The sequence below is a fragment of the Uloborus diversus genome, chromosome 7 (assembly GCF_026930045.1).
Source record: "Uloborus diversus isolate 005 chromosome 7, Udiv.v.3.1, whole genome shotgun sequence".
NCBI lineage: Eukaryota > Metazoa > Arthropoda > Arachnida > Araneae > Uloboridae > Uloborus > Uloborus diversus.
This window is the reverse complement of record NC_072737.1, coordinates 75381568-75407908: the sequence shown is the minus strand read 5'-3', so window position 1 is coordinate 75407908 and position 26341 is coordinate 75381568. Positions and strand designations below refer to the sequence as shown.

At 30.7% G+C, this 26341-nt stretch overlaps 1 protein-coding gene across 3 annotated transcripts in view; it reads right to left on the bottom strand.

Annotated features, from left to right (window-relative positions):
* Positions 1-26341, bottom strand: part of LOC129226602 (hemicentin-2-like) — a 542319-nt gene that overhangs the window by 59395 nt on the left and 456583 nt on the right. For all 3 annotated transcript variants that reach the window (XM_054861230.1, XM_054861231.1, XM_054861232.1), the window contains one exon: positions 11921-12217. In XM_054861230.1, coding sequence (XP_054717205.1) covers positions 11921-12217 — 297 coding nt within the window. The remainder of the gene's footprint in view (positions 1-11920; positions 12218-26341) is intronic.

Genomic DNA, 26341 nt, shown 5'->3' with positions numbered 1-26341 from the left:
ATATGTATCTCACATAACTTAAAAACGATATGCCCTAGAAAGTTGAACTTTGGTACGTTGACTCCTGGTGGGATCTAGTTGTGCACCACTCCTTTTGGTTGCATTCGGATGTTCCAAAGGTTGTCTTTTACACCTTTTTGGGGGAAAATTATTGTTAATTTCAATGCAAACTAAAATAATGTTATAATTTGTTAAGTACTTGGCAATAAATCGCCAAGCTTTTGGTCGCCAAGGTTTTTTCGCCAACTTGGCGACAAATTTGGCTTTTTGTTTGAATCTGGTTTTATTTTGGCCATTATTGGCGATATTTAGAAACCATTGAATCACATTAAAATGTTCAAAATGATGAAAATTAATCTGTATAAAGCACTTTTTTGCTTCAGTTCGCATCAAACTTGGGGTAAAAATATTTAAAGTTTCTTTGCTTACTCCAAGGCACTATTTTCATTAAATTGGCGTAAAAGAAAGTCATGCGATGCACAAATCAGCTCGTTTATTTAGAAACTTATGTCGATTATGTGAAAAAGAAAAAAAAAACATTTATATTGTTTTCTACTTATTTAAAGTGCACTTTATATAAACTTTACCGATAACTTAACAATTTCTATGATTTTTGAGCATTTTTTTGCCGAAATCATGGCTTTTCATGGCCATTTTTGATCATAGCCGAAATCCATGACTTTGCAGGTGCGCGGACACCCGACTTTAAGTAGTATTGAGAACTTATGCGACCAATTTCCTACATCCATTGATGTGCCTTGGTTAGTTGTAGGAAACAAATTGTAATAGAATTACATCGAATTGTTTACCTTACTATTTTATAATGAATGATTTCGTAGTGATAATAATTTTTCAGTTCATACTTACCGATGTTTATATGTATAATACCTATATAAGTACATACATATTCTTTTACTTTATTTGTTACATTAGCGTACAAAAATACAAATACAAATTTTCTACTAAAACCTTTTTATTTTATCCTAAGTACTTAAATACTTTGAAGAAAGAAATGTACAGTAAAAATGTGATTAATATAGTGGTACTTAATGTAACTACCATATTGAATCAGTTTTATTCATCAGTTATTTGAATTTAAAGGAAGTAATGTAAATTCTAAGGAAAGGATGTCAGATGGCCACTACTGAAAATCTCAGATTTCGGAGTGGCCACTAATGGATCGAATTCGAAGTTTGGGAAAAATGGATAAAAACTGAAAAAATTGAAATTTTGGCATTTTTAGAAAAATTGACGATTAAGGAACAGTTATGCTATGATACGCTCATTGAGTTTTTAAGTTGGAATTAATATTGTAGACCCACAGTTTAAAAAAACGCAAAATATGCTTAACTGTGGCCACTACTAGTGCATTTACCTTATTTTTTTCCGATGAAAAATGCTTAAAGTTTTTGGAAAGCTGTTTATGAATTCTGCTTATACATTCATTTTGATACTGTTCGACAGCCCTGAAATCCGCAAGGATTCTGACTCAGGATAAAACACAAGACAAGGGATAAGTCTGAAGAGATCCAGTGCCCAAGACAATCTGCTATAGATAAGAATGGTAGGGGTGATGTTCTGATAGATGACAGATTTTCTATGTTTAGGCTTCATTAGCTTCCAACCCTGTGTCCAAGGAAGAATGTCTATTCCAGAATTTGGACTCAGTCCAAGTCTGGTATTTTTTATGGACAAAGCTAAGCTTTCAGTCCGGTGATTCCGGCTAATATTACGAATTCTTTCATTGTTAATAACTGTTTGGGATGTGCATTAAACAAAATCCGTTTTAATGGATTGCTTAAAAAACAGCTAAATAGGATGATTCACAAATAATTTACGATTCATCATTTCTATAATATTTTTTGAGAGGAAACTTTCTATGCTTCCATCGTTTTACACACTTCCCTATTTTTTAATTGCATAACCTTATTATTATTATTTTATTTATTTTATTTATTCATTTATTTTTATTTTATTTATTTATTTATTTATTTTTTTATACACAATAACAATGTTTACGAAACATATTGTGAAATAAAATAAATATAACCAATATCTTAACATTAATTGCCTCCTAAATTATCTAAATACTGAAAGGATTATCTGCGACGTATGAAGAAGGGGAAAATATTTTCAAATGTACAAAAGTGTTTAACTACGCTCATAAGTTGTGTTACAATGAATTTTAAAAATATACAAAGAGTCAATTTTTACGTCTTTAAATAACGGGTCAGATGGAGCATTAAGTCTATGTGTAATATAATGATATCTCTGAAGCAAAACAAAAGTTTATGTGATGACAGGGAAACATGTTTTGTAAAAACTGAAATGTATTTATTTGCATTTCATTGTTAACATACAAAATTATGAAGATAAGAAACATATTTCCTTTATCGTTTTTTTTTCTTTCATTTTATGCTATTCTTTTATTTCCTGGTCGAAAGGCAGACAAAACACCCAACTTTTGGACTTATTCGCACAGACTATGATTTATTTATAAATTCATTGATTTAACTCTCGCTGATGAATGCTTTTCAGCTAAATAAAAAGCAAAAACAAATTGTTAGTTCGAATAACCTTTCACTGATTAATCGATACAAAAAATAGTTTGAGTGTATTAAAATAAAAGTTTATGTGTTGTAACGGAATAACAACACTGTTCTAAGGTCATTTATTGCAATTTTAAATGAAATAAAATTAAAAATATATTGCACTTTGTTCTAAAAAAATGTGATGAAATTGTCATTTTATGGCATTTCCCTACAAAAACAAAACAAACAAACAACGTAACAAGCAAAAGGTAAAAAAAGGAAAAGAAGAAAACAGAAAAGGGAGAAAAATATGTTCGAGCCCGTTTAATGGAATAGCTAATTTGCCACACACAAAAAAATAATAAAATATTTTACTACGCGGGATATTTCATTACCCGAAATCAAATTAACGAATTACAACGGTTAGTACATTGAAAGTTTATTACATTAAGCGGGACACAACATTCTAACATTAGGCAGTATTTATGAGAAATTTCGTATTACTTTTGCACTTATTTGTTTCATTATAATAAATTAACAAATAAAAAAATAAATGGAAGGTAAGTAACACTGAGCCTTTCAAAACCGATATTTGAAGAATTTTAAAAATCGAATCATAATATCTCCTTGTAACATATAGACCAAGAGCTGACCCCCCAAAACGCGATTTATCTCTTTTATGGCTTGTGGCCGGTTAAAATAATAAAAAATGCAATGAAAAAACTTTGGCTCTAATCCCCCCCACTAATTTTGGGTCACACGGCTGTGTGGGTGGATGAAAGGTCAAAAAAAAGAAAAATATTAAAGTGATGAGTTAAATAGCTAAAAATTATATAATAACATTAAATTTATAAGAAAAAAAACGTAGCAAATTTCTCCCCCAGCTATGTTGGGGCGAACGTGGTGCCCCCCACTGGTAAAGTATCGATTATCAAACTAAAAAAAATGATCACTTTCGTGGGGGGGGGGGAATTTTACAGGGTATTAGTTTCATTATTTTGATTGCCAAAAAAAATTCCCCCCCAGTAACTATGGGTCAATTTGTCAAATTTTTTTTTTTTTTTTTTTTTGTTCCTCTTTATTTGGTCCAAGTCGAGTATTATTCGAACTTACGCATGACTGTTTAAGTTGCAAAAAACTCCCCAAAGTTTGAACGTTTATTCCTTAAAAAAAACTCGTAGCAATCCCCCCCCCCACACCTACGGAGGGGTTGCTACGCGGTGCGCGGTTTTACAACGTGGTGCCCCCCCCCGGGGGTGAATTATCGATTGCTTAAACAAAAAATGATCACTTTCGTGGAGGGAATTTTACAGAGTATACATTTAATTGTTTTAATTGCAAAAACAAATCTCCCCTCCCCAGCAATTATGAGTCTACAAACTGAAGTGCTCGGCGTTGCACGGTCTACCTCAAAAATGTACGTGTATTCGACGTTCCAAACATTTTATACAATTATATAAATTTTCCCGTTTTCATTACATTTCTTATTGCTGCTCCACTCCTATTAGTCAAAACGCAATGTTATTATAGCCAATAGCCTTCCTCAATTCAACACAAAATGAATTTTTCAGTTCGAACCCGTCGTCCCTGTAGACCAAGAGCTGAGCCCCCCAAAACACGGTTTATCTGTTTTATGGCGGGTGGCCGGTTAAAATAACTAAAAAAATGTAATTAAAAATGTTGGCTCTAATCCCCCCCCACCCACTATTTTTGGGTCACACGCTGCGTGGGTGGATGAAAGGTCAAAATAAAAGAAAAATATTAACATAATAAGTGAAATGGCTAAAAATTATATAATAACATTAAATTAATAAAAAAACCACGTAGCAACCATCCTCCAGCTATGCTGGGGCGAATGTGGGAGCCCCCCCCCAGAAGGGAATATCGATTGTTAAAATTAAAAAAATCTCCCCCCCCCCAGTAACTATGGGTCAATTTGTCAAAAAAAAATTTTTTTTCTCTTTATTTGGTCCGAGTCGAGAACTATTCAAACTTTCCCATGACCTCTTAAATTGTAAAAAAAATTGCAATTATTTATTCGGTAAACCCCCCCCCAGCTATGTTGGGGCGAACTTGTTGCCCCCCTCAGGAGTGAATTATCGATTGATTAAATAAAAAAAAAGATTACTTTCGTAGAGAGGGGGGATTTTCTCAGAGTTTACATTTGATTGTAGCAGGAACCGCTCCCCCCCCAAAAAAAAATAATTTGAATTAGAAATTTTGAAATATTTTTCAAAATGAAAAGAAGCAATTCAGCGTCCGTACATCTGCATCTACCATTGTGTGCTCAGCATGAAAAGAAGGAAGGGGAAAGTATACGCCTGTGATGATATCTTCTTGCTATTTCGAGGGCAGTTTCGTCAGTGATCAACTGTAGCCAACACAGTGAAGTCGTTATAGCTGTTGGTTTTTCTTTTCGGAGCACACTGTACCGCATCCTTAAACTGAAAACGTAAAAAATCCTTTTTCAAAAATATATTTTGATGTTTTTATATTATGAGTGTTTTAAAGGGTAATTTTAAGTGTAGCCAGGCATTAGATAAAGATTGAATGTTTTGACAGAAACTTTATTTGAAGGAATAAAAGTTTCAAAGATTTGAAAACACTGAAAACTGAGATTCCGTGATTTAGATTTTTCCGAGTTCTTAACAGAAGCAGATCATCGAGATTGTAGGAACATTTTTATCAAACTAGATAGACACTATCACAACCAATATGCTGAAGATAAATAAATCTATATGAATTATCAAATTATTATTTTAAAAATTCATTTAACGCATCGGATTAACGCATTAAAATTTACAAGTAAAAAAAATCGTTATTGCAATTTTAACATAAAATCACTTTTGTTTGTGAAATAAACTCATAATTACTGGGGTAGGGGGAGATTTTTTTTGCAATTAAAATAATTAAATGTATACTCTGAAATTCCCTCACGACAGTTATTTGTTTTTTATTTAATCAATCGATAGTTCACCCCTGGGGGGCACCACATTGTAAAACCGCGCACCGCGTAGCAACCCTCCCCCACAAATAGATGGGGGGGGGAATTTGCTACGAGTTTTTTTAACGAATAAACATCCAAGCTTTGTTTTTTGCAATTTAAGCGGTCAGGCTAAAGTTCAAATGGTACTCGACTCGAACCAAAAAAAAAAAAATTTTTTTTTTTTTTTTGACAAATTGATCCATAGTTCTGGAGGGGGAGGGGGAGAGATTTTTTTTTTGCAATTAAAACAACTAAATGTATGCTCTGTAAAATTCCCTCCACGAAACTGATCATTTATTTTTAATTTAATCAATCGATAATTCACCCCTGGGGGGGAGGCACCACGTTGTAAAACTGCGCACCGCGTAGCAACTCCCTCCATAGGTGTGTGGGGGGGGGGAATTGCTACGAGTTTTTTTTTAACGAATAGACGTTCAAACTTTGGGTTTTTTTGCAACTTAAACAGTCATGCGTAAGTTCGAATAATACTCGGCTTGGACCAAATAAAGAGGAACAAAAAAAATTTTTTTTTTGTTAAATTGACCCATAGTTACTGGGGGGGAATTTTTTTGGCAATCAAAATAATGAAACTAATACCCTGTAAAATTCCCCCCCCCCACGAAAGTGATCATTTTTTTTAGTTTGATAATCGATACTTTACCAGTGGGGGGCACCACGTTCGCCCCAACATAGCTGGGGGAGAAATTTGCTACGTGTTTTTTCTAATTAATTTAATGTTATTATATAATTTTTAGCCATTTAACTCATCACTTTAATATTTTTCTTTCTTTTTTTTTTGACCTTTCATCCACCCACACAGCCGTGTGACCCAAAATTAGTGGGGGGGATTAGAGCCAAAGTTTTTTCATTGCATTTTTTATTATTTTAACCGGCCACAAGCCATAAAAGAGATAAATCGTGTTTTGGGGTGTCAGCTCTTGGTCTAATATGGTTTTCAAATAGAAATAGGAGTAAAGTCAGAACAAACAACGTAAGTAGAAGCACAAATTTGTAAATTACCGCAGACACGTGTTTCGGCGTTACAGGGAACGCCTTTTTCAATGCAAAAAATAATGAGCTTATGGATGAAAAGAGTCTTTTCATCCATAAGCTCATTATTTTTTGCATTGAAAAAGGCGTTCCCTGTAACGCCGAAACACGTGTCTGCGGTAATTTACAAATTTGTGCTTCTACTTACGTTGTTTGTTCTGACTTTACTATTCAGCACAAAGGTATTTATTTATCTTATTAGAAATAGGAGTCTTTTGAAGATTGTCTGGTTTTAGTTCCTTAAATTTTATTTATTTTTTCTTAAACTCGAATGAAACTAAAAATTAAAAAAAAAGCAATTAACATGTAGCGTTAAGCATTGTTTGCTTTTAAGAGGAGAGGGTGGGGGGGAGGGCTTTTAAATTAATAAGTTTTTTAATATTATAGACCTTTTCCGAATATTTTTTTCCCGATAGAATAATTGTTCGTAACATACTCCGAACAAATATGATGGTACTAAAATCAAATAATAAGTAAAAATGCTTGAAAAGTAACATTTTTATCGAAAATACTACCGGAGCTTAAAAGAGCCGCACTAACCTGACGCTGGAATCTGGATGAGAAACGGGGTTGTCTTTAAATGGTGCAAAAGAGAAATTGTATTTGCACTTGAAACTGATAGCAGATTTGTACAATGACTACGATTCTGAAAAATAAGGGTCATACTGAAGTAAAATAAAGTTATTATAAAAATCATAGTTCTTTCAATATCCTAAAAATAAAATTAGGTTTTTTTTGTAATGGCATTTATTATTTGCTACTACGAAATCGGTACTATTTTTTACACCCCTTAATGAGCACTTGTGCAATTTTGTATATGTGGGCCATGCTGAGGTATTATTAAAAATGGTGAACTTCAGGTTATTATTGCTTTTATTGTAGAATATTTCATACCTTAAAACGTAACAACGAAATTCTATTTTTAAATACTGTTTAAAATTATTTATCAGTATTAAGTAAACACGAGCCTCCATCTTTGACTATACTAAGCATTCGTTTTTACGCTATACTGCAAAGATTTGACAGAATAAGTCTGTCTTGGAGGTGCATCATAAAAAAGAACATAATCAATTCTACACTTTCAAATGAGATGATACAAGATGACATCCATGAATATGTAAGCAATGATGCTTTTACAATTTCTCATGAATACTTTAAAGATATTATTTTACTATTTAGTGGAAGAATAACTAAACTTATGTGTCTTTGAGAATTGTGCATTTTTATGTTGATTTGCTAATTGAAATGGCAGTATTTTAAAATTATATTTATTGGGGAATGTGGGGCGAAGTGAAATAGTGAAATATTTACTCTATTTTTAGAGCCACCTATCTGGCAATATTTTAACCATGTAGTACCAAATGTAGTCTATTATAGTCAGGAAAAATTATCCCTGAAGCTTAAAGCATATGAAAAAACAGGCAATTTTCAAAAAAATGGTGTCCATTTTGTAATATTTTGCAGTAAGCCAAAAAGTATGTTTGTTACTATTAATTGATAAAGTTCTTGTTATTAACATTTTAAACATTAAATGGAAGCCACACATTTTTTTTTTTGAAGCATTTATTTATTTAATGCTGAGGTTAATTTTTATTTTAACTATTTTGTACATTTATTTAAGAGCATGCGGGGAAAAGTGGATAGGAGAAAGTGAAATGGATCACTTCGCGTACTCATTCAATCAGTTACTAAATCACTCATGTGTTCATTTATTAATTAATTTGTTTACATTATTTCATTTAATAATTCACCAATTTTCTATTTATTCGTAATTTTATTCATCTATTATTTTTACTATCAATTCCTTTTTTTCATTGATTATTATATTTACTCACCCGTTATAAAAACATATTTTAAGTACTATTAAATAGAATATACTTTATTAGAAGAATATTTTATTTTTCATTTTGCCTCAAGAAAAAAAATAGTGATTATTTTCCACCTGTTTTGTAAGGTACAAATTTAGTGCCAAAAATAGAAAATACTATTTTAAAGCAAATTTTATGCTAAAATACTTTGCTCTTTTTTATGCACTGTAATTAAAAAAAAAAATTCGAATTAATTCATTTTTTACAAAAAATGTAGGTCATCTTAATTATTTCACAATCCCGTACATAGTTATGCGTATATGTATGTATCAAGACAAAAGTGGAAAAACAGCACTTTCGTGACACAGAAATTTTCACTAGAAGCATGAGACTGCATTTATTAAAATAAAAAAAAAAAAACATATAGCGTGAATGTGTCCTGACAGATGACGGAATCTATACAGCTAGCTTTCATTTACTACCTATCCTTCCCTTCTAGAAAAATTTCCGGCTCGAAAATTTGGCAAAAGTCCAAGTTCAGCAGCTTCCATCGGCAAAAACCAGTGTGCCGCGGTCAGCCCGGTCACTTCAGTTAATGTTTTGGTTTTGTTCACGGTCAGCGGTTTTGCTGAACTCAATGTAAGATAGAAGTTTGGAAAATCGAAATTGATGGAGTATCAAGTTCTTCTCCGTGTCTCTTTGAGAGCAATTAGTTGGAAAAAAAATTTCATTACACTTTTTGGAGACAGCGATGGAAAAAAAATGTGCCAAGATGATTTAATGTTACATGTCGTGAAATTTATCTCCGAAGCTGAGCGAAGACATAATTCTTCCAAACAAAATACGTACATTGCGCGGAAAAAAATATTCATTTTCTTTCAACTGAAAAAAAAAGAAAAAAAAAAAACGTTTTAGTTTGAAAAAAAATGAAAAAGACGAACTTTAAGCATTATTCTGTTTTAACTTACACTATTATATACTTTGATTTTTTTTCTGTGCTTTTGTTACATACTTTTTACTTTCATATTTTTTATACAAACTTTCGTATCATGCAATATTTATTTTTTTATTGTAAAGAATTTTCATATTTCAGTCTTAACAAATGAAAATTAAATGTTTACCCCAACGGTTTGATGAAAAAAACCCATAATAATATAAATTACTAAGCAATTTACGACTGTCTTCTGTAGTCAAGGGGTTCGATTTCAAAAACAAAACAGAACAAAAAAAAACTTTAAAGCAATCAAGCTATCTTTTTTCTCTGAATCAAGATGTTTTGTTTTCTCTTGATGAGTTTTAGGGTGTAATTGTAGTAATGGACCGAAAGTGCCGGTATCATGATGACAGAAACCAGGCCAAAAATAAATCGCTCACAGAAGTTGTGGTGACTTATTTAACCAAAATTTATTTAACTACAATGCAAAACAACGGGGATAATGAAGAAATAAAATAATTTTCTAAAATGTTAGAAGCTTATTCTAAGCCAATAAAGTAGCTTCTTCAGTTAGTTTGATCTCCTGCTCAGAAGATGAACTTTCGGAAAACTGAAAACAATTTTTAGCTTTTATTCAATTATTAGATTTTGTAAAACATTCAGTAAAGTAATCTCATTTACATAGTGACTCAGGAATAAAAAAAGATTAATTGTGGAATTTAACTCAGACTAACACAAATCCGAAAATGACTATTTTCTCGTTACTACTGTTTTTTGTGCAGAATTTTTTTCCGCATTAAATCATTACAACGTAATTCTATAAAAAAATATTTTGTTATTATTAACCAGCAAAAAAGAGTGCGAGCCCCATCTCCGGTATGCACCTGACGACAGTTTTTTCGCTCCCCTGCTGTAGCGTATAAGTAGCAATAATGTGACTTACGTCAGTCTGCCTCTGAGGTTCAGAAATTGCAAACAAAAATTTGAGTTTGCTAACTTTTTATTTTATACTAGTTTCTCGCATTCTTTTCTAAAGAAGATGGAATAAAAGGTAAATCCTTTGATCGAAAGATGTTGACAACTTCCTTTAGAAATTATGAGGCATAAGGCTGATAGTAATACAAAATTATCTTTACAATTGAATGTTCGAATGTTGGAGAGAAAATATTTTTTTTCGGAGATGAAAAATCTGTTTGTATTTTTAACAAAATATTACATTACTAGAATTACTCAATAAATTTTCAACTAGTCAAAAATGACGATGGATATAGAAGATAAACTATGTGCAAAAAACTATGAGCAAATTTACTGGTTGTGAAAGAAAATTGCGTATTAAGTATTATCGGGGGATCCCTGAATTGTGCGGGATACTTTTTTAATTATCACCGCGAAAATAAAATGACAAACAACACATTATTCATAAACTTAAATCTTTAGAAGAAGAAAGGCTATATGAAAATATTACCTTTCCCACACCCTATTGAATCTGTTTTGGCTTTAAAAACTGTTCCCTTCAAAAACGTAACTCAAACATTATTATCGTATTATAACGAAACTTTGCCAACTTTGTCTTCTGAATATGCTGAAATGTTAACCATAACAGCAATATTTAGTAGATAATGGTTTTTTTTTTTTCAATATCTGTGCAGCAAATTTGCCAAAAGTTTTACGAAAAAGGTATATTTTCAGCATATCCTGAATGTTTTTTATGTATGCACAAGGCAGTAAGTTAATTTGGTAATTCATTTATTTCATAAGTTAAAAAAATTAAATACTTTCCAGGATTTTCTAGGATTTTGAGTATTTTGTTGCGAGTTCGTGCAAATAATTTTAAAAATATTAGTTAGTTATTAATTTCCACTGAAATTGCATCAAAAAAATAATTGCAATGTTTATGAAAAAGCTTCTCTAAACCTAAAAAAGTACGTATATATAAAGGGTGTCCCAAAATTAACGCAAGATTTGAATTTGCCACCATTTTTTCCATAAATTGTTGGCAGCCATGAAAAAAGAACAATTTGACAGTTGAGAGTTTAGGGTTAGTAAAAATGGGGTGTTATTGTACCATACAGCTAGAGAGAGTGAAACATTTCAATTACTGCATAAGGCATTTCCTAGTCTTGTACTCTCTCATTTCGGTCATCAGAATTGACACCCTAGATCGGGTGGTTTAACATTTTTAAATTTCTTCTTATGGGGTTATTTGAATTCAAAGGTCTATGTCAACAAGCCCACAACCACCCGTGCAATACCGTGTTGCGATACCGAGCGACAATAACAGTAACTGCTTGACCAGCCTCAACTTTCATTATTTTTGAAACAATTGTTCAATAATGAAAGCGCGTTATTGTATAGTATAACGCTCCATTTTTGATTACCCTAAACTCTCAACTGTCAAATTGTTCTTTTTTCAGGGTTGCCAACCATTTATTGCAAAAATGGCGGCGAATTCAAATCTTGCGTTAATTTTGGGACACCCTTTAGATAAACTACTTGGGAGAAAAAAATTCAAACGGTACAAGAATTTTTAGTACGCATTTTACTGTCAGTTACTGTCCCGTTTTGTTAAACGAACAAAAGTATAAAATTATTTCAAGTAAAAGCAACTTACAATTGATATCCAGCTTCCAACCATCTTCAATCGCACTTCCAGGAATTAGAGGATTTTCCGCCCGACATGATAAATATTTCCCACTGTCTTCACTTGTTGGAGTAAAAATAAGGATGCTTGTCGTTACATAACCGTCTATAGATATTCGTTCCTTGGTCCGCTTCATTTTCGTGTTTCCTTTCCACCAAGTAATCGTTGCTGGTGGACGGGAACCTGTCGCTCTGCAAACGAGTTCCACTGGGCTGTTGGCGGAGAGAGGACGACGATTACCTTCAATTGACACCTCCAGGGGTCGAACTGAAAACATAAAGTTCATTTTTGTCAATAAAAAGTCAAATTTGTGAATGTGAGAAATTTATCAAGTGAAAATATAAAAAATAGTTGTCCGTGAAACTAGCGGTTATTGCGTGGCTGTTCTCTAGGTTGATACTTTGGAATCACCCCTACCCTTCAGTCATACACTTTTTTTTCTTCAAATCTTGTATGTAACATGAAGTTCATATTGTTGTTTTAGAAATAATTCAGTTTTCTTTATGTGAATGAACGTTTATGTTAGCTAATATACATTAAAAGATACGTAATGTGTGACGAACTTATCTCCAAAATAAAATACATTGCGTCTGATGTGTTAACCCAGGAGCACGCGAGGGCTCATTTAATGAATACAAGCTCGAAGCAAATTATAACTCAAAAAAAAAAAAAAAAAAAAAACACTAGTTCTTAGTTTTCTTATCTGTAGCAAAATTTGATCCTCCCATCTGTTGATCACTGATCTCAGCATTGGAAATAAACTAAGTGTCAATCTTTTCCAAAGTCTTAAACCACATTAGGTGTCACCCCAGAAAGATGTCAAACGGGGTGGGGAGGATAAGAGGCAAGAAAAATATTTTCGTTCGATGAAATAAATAAAATATTTACAGTGTTAGAGCACGTAATAGCAAAAAAAGTTATGCCCATCTATTGGGGGTCATAAGAATCCCCTTTTCAAAATAAATCAGTTTGTGACGCTTCTTGCAGATGATGCTTGCGTGTGTGTTTGCAAAGCCTTCGTTGACAGATCTTTTCAAACACTCGGCTATTATTTTAAGCATATTTCTTTACTAAAAACTTGTTCTCATAAAATCACAAAGCTAGTGAATGTTTTTTTAAAGTTTTTTATAGTAATTTAATTTAAAACCCTAAGCTGTTACAGTAATGAGTTTTTTTTTCTATACAAATAAAAAAGTTGCCATTGTTTGACTATCTACAGAAAAATAAGCAATGAGGTAAATGGTGGTAGCGATACAAATACTGCAGTTATAGAAAGAGCGAAAGCAGAAATTGATTAATTTTTCGGATATAATTAACTTTCTAAAAGTGAATGATTACGAAATTAATGTCTTACTTTGATGACATGAAATCATTGAATACATAATAAGAAAAGCATGTTCAGCTTTTTAAATAAATAAAACATATTACTAAGCATTTGCTTTACGTGCAATTGCGTTAATCAGGAAAAAAAAAGCAAAAAAAAAATAATAATAAAAAATAAAATAAAATAAAGCGCTTTTGAACTGAAAATTTTTTTAAGACAAAAAACTCCAAGCAGCTGCGTTAATTAATTTTCTCAAATTAAGCCCTTTTTCCAAACCTACAGAATTGAAGGGAAAATATAGGGAAAATTTCTTCCAGAAAAATATTCTCCAGAGAGCGTCCCATACCTTAAGGCATGTCTTTCGCTTCGTCCAAAAAAGAACGACAGATAAGGGAAAGAAAATTGAACTCTCGCAAATTATACCATTCGACGATAAATTCATTGAAGGTATCTTAATTGGCGCTTAATGACGGACGTGGACCACAGATAAGCTTCCGCAGCAACGGTAATGCGCGCAAAAGCTAATTACATAAACTAATTAAAAGTTTCTTTTCCTTTCGGTCCAGCGTTTGCGCGAGCTCTTTTCTGTGATTATGAATAGGAACTCTGCTGTGATAAAATGGTTGAGGAATGGGGAGATCTCAAATGCTTGGGTACTTTACGAACAGAGAGCTTTAAGTACTTTTTTATGGATCTTTTATTTTTCTTGCTGAGCAGAGATGAGTATGCAAATTAATGCCTTTCGGGATTTATTCGGTTTTGAATAATGATAAGTAATTATCTAAAAGTTTTAGAAAATTCGGCAGTTTAATTTGTACATGAACTTTGATTGCGTTTTGGGTGAGAAAGTTTCCGTTGCCACTGACAGCTTCTAAACTTTGGAAGCATATTAATTTCTGTACGCTGAGTTTGATAAAGTCGCGAGAGTAAAATCCGAATTACTCTCAATGGCTTCATGGAAGTCTTTTAGATAGCTGTTTTCAGTTATTTTCTATCGAGTTCATTATTTATTATATGCATTTGTTTGTAAACAAAGTTTTAGAGGGGAACTAATTTTGTTTATCTTCTGACATGCATTTCACAGCAACTGATTGTTGTATTCATTTCTTACTTCCGTAAATTATAATGGATTCTTTTGGATTGAAATGTTTTTAAAATAAAAAAAGAAAGAAAAACAATCAAAATATGTATTTACAACCACAGTAAGATTTAAAAAAAAGTTCCACACTGAACACAAACGATTTTTACAGCATGAAAAATAACCTTTTTGTTTTTTTGTTTTTAATTTACAAACACGTACTCCATTGACAACTGATCTGTGTTTTAAACGCTATAACAGAAACTCGGTCTTGGAAAACTATTCCGAAATTTAAGACTATTATTTAATCTTCATCTCAAAAATAATATTTCATACTATCTGTAATCTGGTTTAAGATTACCGCAAAAAAGTAATTTCGGTTTATTTAAAAACGCAATTGCTGTGCAAAAAGCACTAAAAACTGAAAAGAATGAAATAATAAACCCATATGCTCAGAAATGTGCGTAATTAATCGTACATATATTTGTATGTTTCACCTGAAAGTAAAATTTTAAAAGATTATCAAACTCAAACAATAAATGACAACATACTGTGTAGCATAGCAAATAAATCAAAATCAAAGCTGTTCAATGAAACAGAAATATTACTATCTAAATATTTTAAATACAGTCGGCTCTCGATAACTCGAAAACACTGGGTCCTAAACGTTTGGGACAAAAAAGTAGGAATTCACCATAACTCAAATATTTTAGACTGTCCCTTGAGTTTTCGACTTATCGACAGCTGACTCTATTATAAATAATTTATCTCAGAAAATTTGAAGCATTTAACTTCATTAGGGCATATACTTTTCGTAATTTACATTTAAATCAAGAAAAAAGCCTGAAACTAAAAGAACAATCGATAGTTTAAATAGATATTTTTAACTCTTTTACTCCAACATAATACTTTATTTAATATATATTTTTTAAGACTAAATGATTCAATCAAATAATTACTATCTTGAAAAACAAAAGCAGTATAAAAACTGATTAAAATTAAGTAATGGACATCTCGTCGTCTCAGAGCAACAGAAGGATATCTAAGTGTTACTCCTGGGATTAGATGTCTTAGTGTTGCTCTAAGGCGACGTTTTTTGATTTCTTATACAACGATAGTCGCAGCATGATATTAAAAATACGGAGGATTAATTGCCATTTCAAAAAAAGCTCTCTTTTCTTAAGGTACCACGAAGGCTAAAATGTTTCGAATCACTTTCTCCCATTTTAATGATTATTTAGTGGTGTAATAGGTTATTCAAAAATTGTGTGTGAACTTAGGGTAACCATTGAAGCATTTACTGATAGATCTTTTTGTTACAATTTGTTTAAATCAAAGAGGCCGGAAAATGTATCCTCTATTATCCTCTGTTAATGAGAAATCCTGGAAAATGTACTAATGAGGTCATGCAACCTGTCGAATAATAATGTACGTACAATGAGGCAGCAATGCTATTAAGGATCAACAAATGAGTTCCTATTTTATCTTACTGCTTATAAGATCAGTCGTCACTTATTAAATACGTTACCCATTGAAGATGGCAATTAACTATTAAATTCAATCCTATCAAACATGTATTGTTTAAAAATCTTTTCTTAGGAGCTCATTTTCTCGTAAAAAGAGTTACAATTTTATCACATCGCGTATTTCTATGCAACTGGCTGAAATAGTTTTATTGAAATTAGGTGGGAGCATTAAATGATGTAGAATGTAACTGAATATTTGTATTAGTTACGTTTTTTTTATCATATTATTTTCCTAAAATTGAGAAATAATTAAGAGACATTTAGTTCCTTTCCAAATCTTGGACTTGTGTATCTTCCATGTATTTGAAAAGTTTGCCTTTACAATCGTGCATGAGTTGCACCTCGTAAACCGCTAATACATTAGCTACCGCTTATATGAATCATGTTTGCTCTAAACAGTTTTGAATTCATTAAGCGGCTATTTCAACAAAACTGAATTTTGTTTTTGACGATTTGGTTCAGTAAAGCAGTTAATTCAATGAGACACTGATTTAATTAACCAGCGTCCACTGTACATTTATTTGCTTGAAATATATATATATTTCATTTCCAGCACCTTCCGCAAGTATATGACGAATTTCTATAATTAATAGAAGCACATTTGAAATTCAAATGCTGTTAGAAACAAAAATATTCTCCATTAATACTTGAAATTCACTTACAAGAAGCTAGTTTCCTTCTTTTACTGGAAATGTTTCTAAATGTCATGAATAACATTAATAAATGAACTGCACAATTGTTCATTTTGAGAACCAGGGCTTGTAAGATTATGACAATAATTAAAACTCTTATGAAAGAAGGAATTATTACTTCATGTATCTGTAGCTTAAGAACGTTACACATTTAACAAGGATGTGATTATGACTACTGACATCAGAAAAGACCAACGCCCAGTCCTTTCTTTGACAAACTGGTGTAATTTATTCTGAGAGATAAAGATTGGATTGTATAACGATAATTAACGTATGTTTCACTTTGGGAAACGAATTTGTAGAAAAAAACAAAACAAAAATATTGAACTTAAGGTACGACAACCCGTAAATTTAAAATAATAAGGAGAGAATCCAACCTGAAAGTTGTTTTTGGAAAACTATCGCCAATCTAACACAGTCAAAAAAATTACGTCAAATCCGTTCCTCACGCTGTTAATGCTTTAATAAGTTCCATTGATCAATAAAGTTTGTTCTAGAGTCTTTTTTAAATACAAACAAAGCAGCAAAATGTTGCAGTGCAGAAATACAACAGCCTACTCCGATAATAGGTAAACAAATAAATAATGAAATTGTTAAATAAATTGATAATAAAATAATTAAATTGAATAAGTAATGACTATTATTATGCAGATCTCAATTAATAATTTATATCGAAAATACAACTGCGCTTTTGGGTGAAAACATGCACTTTGAATTTAATACATCAACATCGCCTGAAATGTCGTTGAAACTGGGGATAAGCCTTAAAATCATGTGATGTGCTTTTGTTAAGTTTGTAAATATCATTCTAACTTAACTGATTTCTTCAGTTCCAATAAGGCTTCTAAATTTTGTTTTCGTGGAAATATATAATGGGAAGCAACACTATAATTTACTCACCGATTTTACATTAAATATTGGGAAAAAAAGTGCTGGATTTTTTAAATGATTAAATTTCCAATTAGTAATCTCAATTTTCATTATCAATTGGAATTTCCTGTTTTGTACCTGCGACCCGTTCTAAAATATCCACGGTTAGAACAAATAAATGTAAAGGTGCAATCGTTTGCAAACACTCTTTTTCTTATACGAATGAACATTTTCATAAACTCTTAGTTTAGTTTAAATATTTTTTTTTTTTTTGTCAAACATTTTCGGGAGTTATTTCTAAATCGAGAATATTTTGCTAAAATTAAGTCTAAACTTCTTTCGAAACGAAATCACACATCTATATGATAAAACCGTTGTTCAAAATACCACTTACTGTACCTAAAATGACACTTCTTTATGCTGTGCCACATAAAGATTTGCATTATTTCATAATGTAACATAATTTCATCTGGAAAAAATCAGTTCTCCCAACAAAGCTAAATGATTTCGAAAGTTTATAACTAAGGCACATTTTAACACATAGAATTACGGCAGTCTTCGTGTACCTAGAAATACGACGGGGACATGTTGAATCTCTGATAAGAAATCTGCATAGTTCCCTACAGAATGTTACACAGGGTGTTCCGTTTTAACCTGCAAGACCTTTATCTTCGCTACCGTTCGTCCTAGATGTATACTTCCAATTGCAAAAAATGTTCGAAATCAGATTCAGAGTTGAAATATTGAAAGTCTGAAGCAAAAATAAGAATGAGCCAAAAAATGCAAAATTAACTTTTTATACGGACCTCAAGTCCCCTAACTAAGATTTACAGAAATAATCTCCATTGAAAACTATTACTGACACACAAAACATGACATTTGTGCGACCAAAACTCAAAGAGATATTCTAGTTTAAAGTTTTAAGAGACCATACAAAAGATGAGATTGGAACTTATCGCCCTTTCAGAGGAATGTCAGGTTGTCGAAGTAAATAAAATAAGTATTTAAATTTTTCATTGCTATTCTAAAAAAAATGCAAATGTTATGTCATGATACGCAAAATCACACTACAAAACCTCGAACAATTTGAAAAATCTCACTATGTGCACACAGATAATTTTAAATCCTTGTTAACCCCCAAAGGTGATGTTGATGGCAAGTGTAAAGTGGTGTAAGTCACAAAACGCTGCGTTTCATAGCTCGGTGAGTATTGGTCGTACTAATGTCAAACTTTTTCTTTATGAAATGATTTTTCAATGGAGAAAATTTTCCTAAATATAAATAAGGGGACCTAGGGCCGTATAAAACGTTAAATTTTGTATTTTTTGATATTTTTTTTATTTTTGCTCCAAACTTTCAACATCTTACATCTGCATCTAATTTTGAATAATTTTGCAATCGGAAGTATGCATCTAGGACTAACGGTTGCGAAAAAAAAGGTCTTGCAGGTTAAAACAGAACACCCTGTATATTTGCACAAATTAGCTTAAAATAAACATTTGAATTATAAATACAGTTCTTTGAAAGAATGCATTGGTTTCAAGGAGATATAATGTTATATATAATAAGTATGTAAAAAAGTTTAATTAACCCATAAATAACCAGCTCTGTTTCTTTTGTGTTTTAGAAACTAGCTGCTAATGTCCATTTTTTGTTTCAAAAAATAATGAATGCTACACTTTATATAACAATGACATGTTCGAAAAGACATTTTTTAGCTTCTGCCGTTTTAGCGTTAGTAAATGTATTTACATTTCTTGTTTTCTATTTTTAATTAAAGGAGGATTGAGCTGTTTATGAAAATACATATGATCATGCATTAAAAAGGTTCGTTGGGGTCAAAATGACATCTCCCGTAACTCTGGTGTTAAATAATGGCAGATAAAAAAGTTAAACAAATTAGTAAAAACTAATACTACATTTATTAAAACTACCATATTTTCACCCGTAGAATTACAAGAACGATTACAAAAAGTCATGCTTGGTGAAAAACATGGTAGACATAACCAAACTCTAGAAATTACAGATAATATATTGTTTTTTTGAATCATCGTTTTGTTCCAATCGATATTATCAGTTCTTTCTGAAAGGGATGACTATCTGTTAAAGCATGGGCGTTGTCTCATTTTTACGATTACCTGTAGTTACACCCCGTGTTAAATGGGTTATGGTGAACTGTAGCAGTTAAAGCTTCGCAAATTACTTTCGATCGTGTGCAACAGTTCGTAATCAGTTTTACCTTGCGAATGAAAGAAATTCGTCATATACAGTGCTGGCCAAATTATTAGACTTAGGCTGTTTTAGAAGCAAATTCTTTATTGATTACATAACTATGGACACACTAACGAACAGTGAAATAATTATCTAATATTTAGTATGCATTCACTTGTTCTTGATGAGCATTTTAAGTCTTTTTGGCATACTTTTCACAAGGTTTACACCATTTCTTAACTTTTTAAAAACAGAAGGTAAAAAGTATTTATACTCACTATTATACATACTAACATACACATACTCACTAATTACCTAAAACTAATTTTAAATGTAACAGAACAAACTAATGAAAAGAACTACTGAACTGTTTAAGCTGATTGAGGTTATGTTCCTGGTAGGTAGATAAACAAAGAACATAAACAGAACAGACAGTGCTCCCACCTGCAAACATTAAATTATGCTAAAATAATGTAATAATCAGTGTACAGTATGTACTGTACTTTAACAGCAAAATGAATAGTATTTTAGTACAGATAGTGTACAAAAAACAAAAAAAAACTCTTTAGTCTAATAATTTGGCCAGCACTGTATGCAATAATGCCACAAAAGTTCAAACAAGGGAATTTGCCATTTCAGTGAGCTGATATTTAATGCATTGTGAATTAAAATAAAACACTTAAGCTCCAGAAAAGAAAAACATAAATGAATATATGAGTTTTATACTTTAAGACATAAGTTATTGTTTAAATTGTTTTAAATAGTTACATGGTAACCAACATATTTCATTAGGTTTTAGCAAAGTGAAAATGTAATTAATATATTAATCTGGAAACATCTCCTAATAAATTGACTAAAATAAAATGAAATAATAATAAGTTTTACCTTGCGAACGCAAGAAATTCGCCAAATATGTGACAATGCTATAAAGGTTTATGCAACGTGCATTTGCATATGAGTGAACAAAGATTTTAATGAATTGCAAATCAAAAAAAAAAAAAAAAACTTAAGCAGCAGAGAAGGAAAAATGAAATGAGTATGTTAATGTTATGATTATAAATATAAATTATTGTTAAATTGTTTGATATAGCTACATGGTCGCCATATTTGAGTATTTTATCAGATACATGAAAATATAATTTGTGTATTAAATTTTAAATACATCCTAATAATGGGAGGAAATAAAACGTAAGGAATAGCAGTAAAAAACAAACAAATGTTTAAATATATACCAAGATAACAAACTAATTAAGTGGTTTAAATGTGTTAGCATGGTAAACTTCATACATTATTAATTTATTTTGCAAAGCACCAAATTTCAAGTCATTTAAATGGATTTGGTTTTCAGATGCAACTTTAAAGGCCCTTTCATAAAATTCAAGCTGAAAAATTCGTCAAAAACACGCAGAGTTCTCAATTTAAAAAGACCTAGGTATTTCTTCGATTATCGTCTCTTAGTGTCAAAAGACACTTTTTCGATTGCGCTTAGTTTTTTCTTGAAGCAACTAGTTGTAAAAGAATAAAAGATGTGAAGTAGGATGAAGTTTTTAAACTACTCAAACTTTTATTTAGCTCAAATCAATTAATGCTGGCATAAATATCATAAAATATCCAGCTACAATAAAATGTTTATAACTAGCAGAGACTAAAATGTACATTACTGTTTTCGATTAATATTTTATAAATTACCATTTTTTACAGTTGTAACATTTTTCAGTAAATATGTTTATTTTATTCGTATGTAATTGGGCCATTCGAAATTTCAACGATCAAGTGCTGTGTGTTGATAAAACGATAAAGGCACTCTTGCCTTTGACGCCAGGGTAAAAATACGAATTCAAAACAAATACCATTCCCGTTCTGGTTCAGACAATTCTCTTACTCCGAGCAGAAAGTAATAATGGTCTGTAGGACTGCCAAATTCAGTAATCCGTCAGTATAAGCCTCAGCCCATAATTCCGTATTTCCGAATAAAGGATAATTGGGTCGGTTATCTTCCAATCACGCTAGTATCTAAAGCTATGCTTCAGAACCTTACGCCAGAACTCATTTAGATGCCTTAAATCTCGTATAAGACTCCTGGACTCATTAAAAAAATAACGAACGCGTTTGTATTCCCCACTGTTAGAATTACTCACACGGAGAGGAAGGTTTAGGACTGAGCCAATCTGCATCTCTGAAATCCACTGAAGGAAATTATTTTCGCTTACTTACAGCTGGTTCTCAAAAAGAGTCACATAGTTTAGAAAGTTTCTGAATTTGAGTTATATTTTAACCATGAATAGGTTATTGAAAATATTTTAGTTAGAGCATGTTCTAGTTGACATTTAGGATTGCTCTACAGAAGAGAAAATATTTACGACTGAGCTAATCTTCATCTCTGAAGTCCACTAAAGGACATTACTTTTCACTTGTTTACCTTTGGTTCTTAAAAAAAGGGCATATAGTTCGGAAAACTTTCTAAAATCGAGTTATATATTAGGTATAAATAAGTTTTTGAAGACAATTTAGTAAGGAAAAATCCTAGTTTACAGTTTGGGTTTCTCACACGATGACACCCTCCCCTATATCCCCAATGCACCTTTCTTATAAAATGATTCTACTAAAATTGGTATACTTTGTAAACGAAAATAGCATCCAACGATTGGTTTCCTTAAAACATTTATGACATTAATTTATAAGCCTTAAGAGCTAATTCCAGAGTTCAAAAACTTAACTGCGTTGGAAGTGTGTCATATTTTAAATAATAAATGTTACAAAACAAAGAAAATTTAGGGTAATAGTTAAATATTTAAAATAGCTTACCATTTGAAAATGAACAATTTGGAATTTTCTTATAAAGATTGAGGTACATAAAAAAGATCAATGTATTCTGTTATAAAACTTTCATAAGTCATTTCTTTTTACTTTCGGTAGTAAACATGTAACGTGTAAATAAAAAAAGAAGGTTAAATGTATCGATAATGCAGCAATACACGAATAAAAAATATTAATTAGTTTATTGATAAATGAGAAAAAAAATAAGTGAGTGAATAAAGAAAAAAATTAAATTGAATAAAAAAGCGAATTTTTAAGTGAAACAATGAAAATAAAATTATTAACGAATGAATCTATAAGGGATTCAATGTTTGAGTAAATTTGTAAACGAAAAGAACTATTTCACTTTGTCCGATCCACTTTGCTCCGCATTCTTTTGAGAAATTGTGCATGATATTTAAATAAACTAAAAACTAATGATCAAAAAATAAATACAGCAATGAGTATTTGTTGGCCTTAATTGATATTTAAAATGCCAAAAACTAGAATTTTATCATTTTATGACAACAAAAATAATTTTTGACTTAAAATAAAATATTCCTATGCGAGTATCAATTTTTGAAAATTGCTTGTATTGTCATATGCTTTGATTTTCAGGGGCCACTTTTTACAGACCGGAAAGTGCTATATATTTAAACTGTATGTGTAACTACACAGTTAACTTTTTCCACATTCCTCTACTAAATATTTTCTGCTCATTTATCCCAACAGAAATACATTTTGTATTTCCTCTGAGTCATTCCGAGATTATTTTTAATTTCGAATGCTCAGTTTTATCGCTTTTAATAAGAACTTAATGTTTGGAGAAATACATCACTTTTCTTCGGAATTATTTTAAATTATAACGCACTAAAATAAATGCTTGAAAAAAAACTACCCTTTTGATCAGGGAATTTAATCATTTGACTTTTTAATGATTTCAGCGAGCAATTGCACCAAGATTTTTAAATGTACATTTTTTTTTCTTTTTAAAAGTATTGCCTACGAGAATTATAAACACGTTTGAAATTCCCAAGATACATAAACAAAAAAAAAATATCATTTAGTAATTACTGCTTAAAAGAATTAAAATGACAATTTTAAGCAAGCAAACGTCGAATAAACATAAAAAAAAATAATGTATTTTTTAATGCAGGTTAAAAAGATACACACAAATAGAAAATTGAAATGAAATATGCAAACTAACATTCAGGGAAAAAATACCCTTTTTTTTTCCTTGCAAAATTGGAATTTAGGACAAGTTTCTACAGAAAGCTACAAAACAAACTTTGTTAAAAAAACCAAAACAAAAAAAAAAAAAAAATAAATAAAAAAAAATAATAATAAAAATACTTTAATGTAACTTTTTATTATGAAATGCGAATATACATTAGATTATTAAAGTATAACGTTAAAGTTTATTTTTGTGAATATAAACACATTTTTAAAAAAGAAAGAAATTTAATTACATTTTTTTATTTGCGGAAATATTTTATTTGTCTTTGATGATCATTAAGGTTTTTTTTATCGTACAAAATCTACGGTAATTAAAATAAAACATATGTAATGCGTTTTAATTGTACGGATAATAATGTATTCAAAGAAGAATTTTTAATTTGGCGTCAATAAGAAGTTATAGTTTACTTGAAAAAAAAAAAAACTACATAATTACTTAATATAATTCTTTATATTATTTGAATGCAAAGTTTTTAAAGATTATGTGCAACATTTATGTCACGCGAGGACCGTTATGTGTAGTTTCTCCTTTTTTTTCGTTTCCAAGATTCCAGTGCACAACCAAATCACTAGAGTAATATATGTCAGTTAATATTCTTTTGTGTTTTTCTTGCACTATTTTTCAACGTCAGCTCTTTAATGGATTCGTATTACGGCTTTTAACCACTGAATCTGACTTCTAAAAAGATCTTGGGTACGGTAAGGTCGCCGAAATTAAATGGAGTTAAATTACATTTTCGGGTTTTTGTAAAGTAACATTATGCGTATTTTAAGCTAACATAATTGGATAAGAACAAGGAAACATTATCAAAAGAGTCAAGCAGCAAAAAAAAAAAAAAAAAAAACTACTTATGCTAAAACATGCATTAATTTCTTTTAACTATGCGCAGTCTTTACATTGCTCCCAGATTCACAATTTTTTTCTTTTGTTAGTTTACAAAAGAATACTAATGATAGGATTGATTCGAATGATAAAGTCTATTTATCTTGCTTTGTCAAATAAAAAAACTTGGAAAATATTAGTCCTTAAAATAATTCTACTTAGCTTAATACTAGTGTTGAACTCTTTGCCTACATTCAATTAAAAAAATTTTTAACAAATATATTAGCGGCTTGATTTTTTAAAATTAAGGTCTTGATAGAGTCTTAGTCGGATGTTAGTGATTTTCAATCTTTAGCTTTTGCTTTGTGTTACTTCTTATGCACTTCGAAAATTTGAAGAAATTTTTCATTTTTGTCACGATAACTGAGTTTTTCTGAAGTGTGTAGAATTTAAAATAAATAAATGCATTGAAATTTAGCTAAGCATCTAAATATTACTAAACGTTGTTTTATAAAAGGGCAATAATACAAACTCCAGCACATTTTTGGTTGCTTTAAATTTTAAGTAAGATTAAATACATATTTTTTTATAAGAATAAGTGCGTTTCTAGCAGTAAATATCATAAAAAATACATTTTTTTTTTGCCGGACACACCTTGAATATGCAATATCGCTTTCATAATGACAATAATAATAACACTTACTATTACTTACTAGTTATCTCAGCTATGTTTAGAGAGGATTATAGTTATTACAATTAAAAATCTCGTTCCTTATGTTAAAAAATTTCATATAATACTTGAATTTTCACACATTAAAACATTTATTTCGGATTCAAATAATAGAATTATTGCACTTTAGAACAAGAAATAAAATCACAAGAGCTATACATGGCGTGTTTAGTTGCTAATTTAACACACAAATGAAATTTAATATAGCCACCTAGATACTTTACTCAAAGAAAAGGGGAAACACAATTTATTTTGAAATTATAATTAAAAATTAGAATGTAAGAATAATCTTATCTATGACCTCACTACTCGCATTTTTTAAGCAGTAGTTGAGCTTTCTCAAAGGAACTTCACAGCAAATCTCATCCACGAATAAACATTTATGCCTTTTGTGTTCACTCAAAAGAAAAATTCTTTCTCTCTTGCATATCTTTTGAGAATTATCGAAAAACGTATTTTCAGAGTGTAAAAAATTGAAATTAGAATGTGAATTCCGGTACTTAAGTGGTTTAGATTAAAGTCGAGAATGAATAAAGGAGCTAAAAGTACTTTTCATATCTCAGAATAAACGCATTAAATTCGGGATCTTAGCTTTGAGTGTTTAAAATTCATGTCTGTAAGTTTATACATTAAAAAAAATGAAAGTCTAGTCTTGTTACACTTTTTATAATGCAAATGTGATGAAATTTTTTTAACTTAAACATTAGGTTAAATAACGGTACTTTTCAAAGGACTGAAGTGGAATCAAAAATAAGGGTCTTAATGTATAATAACTGCATTTTTTAATCGCTTGTACGTGGAAATTATATTTTTATCTCAGAGATGGAAAAACTGTTAACTGCATTACCCTGAATGAACGCATATTATTCCTGAAAAGAGCGAATTATTTTTCTCCTAATATAATGTTTCAGCGGCTTAGAATGATTTAAGTCAGTCAAAAGAAAAAATAGATAAAATTATCTCCTATAAGTTAAACTATATTTGCTAGCATTTTAAACAAGGTAACGATTTACAGTAAGAAAAAACTTATAGAAACATTGCACTAGAAAATTTAGAAACGAATTTTCTACGCATATAGAAGCTTAATTTTTAAGGGTAATGTATA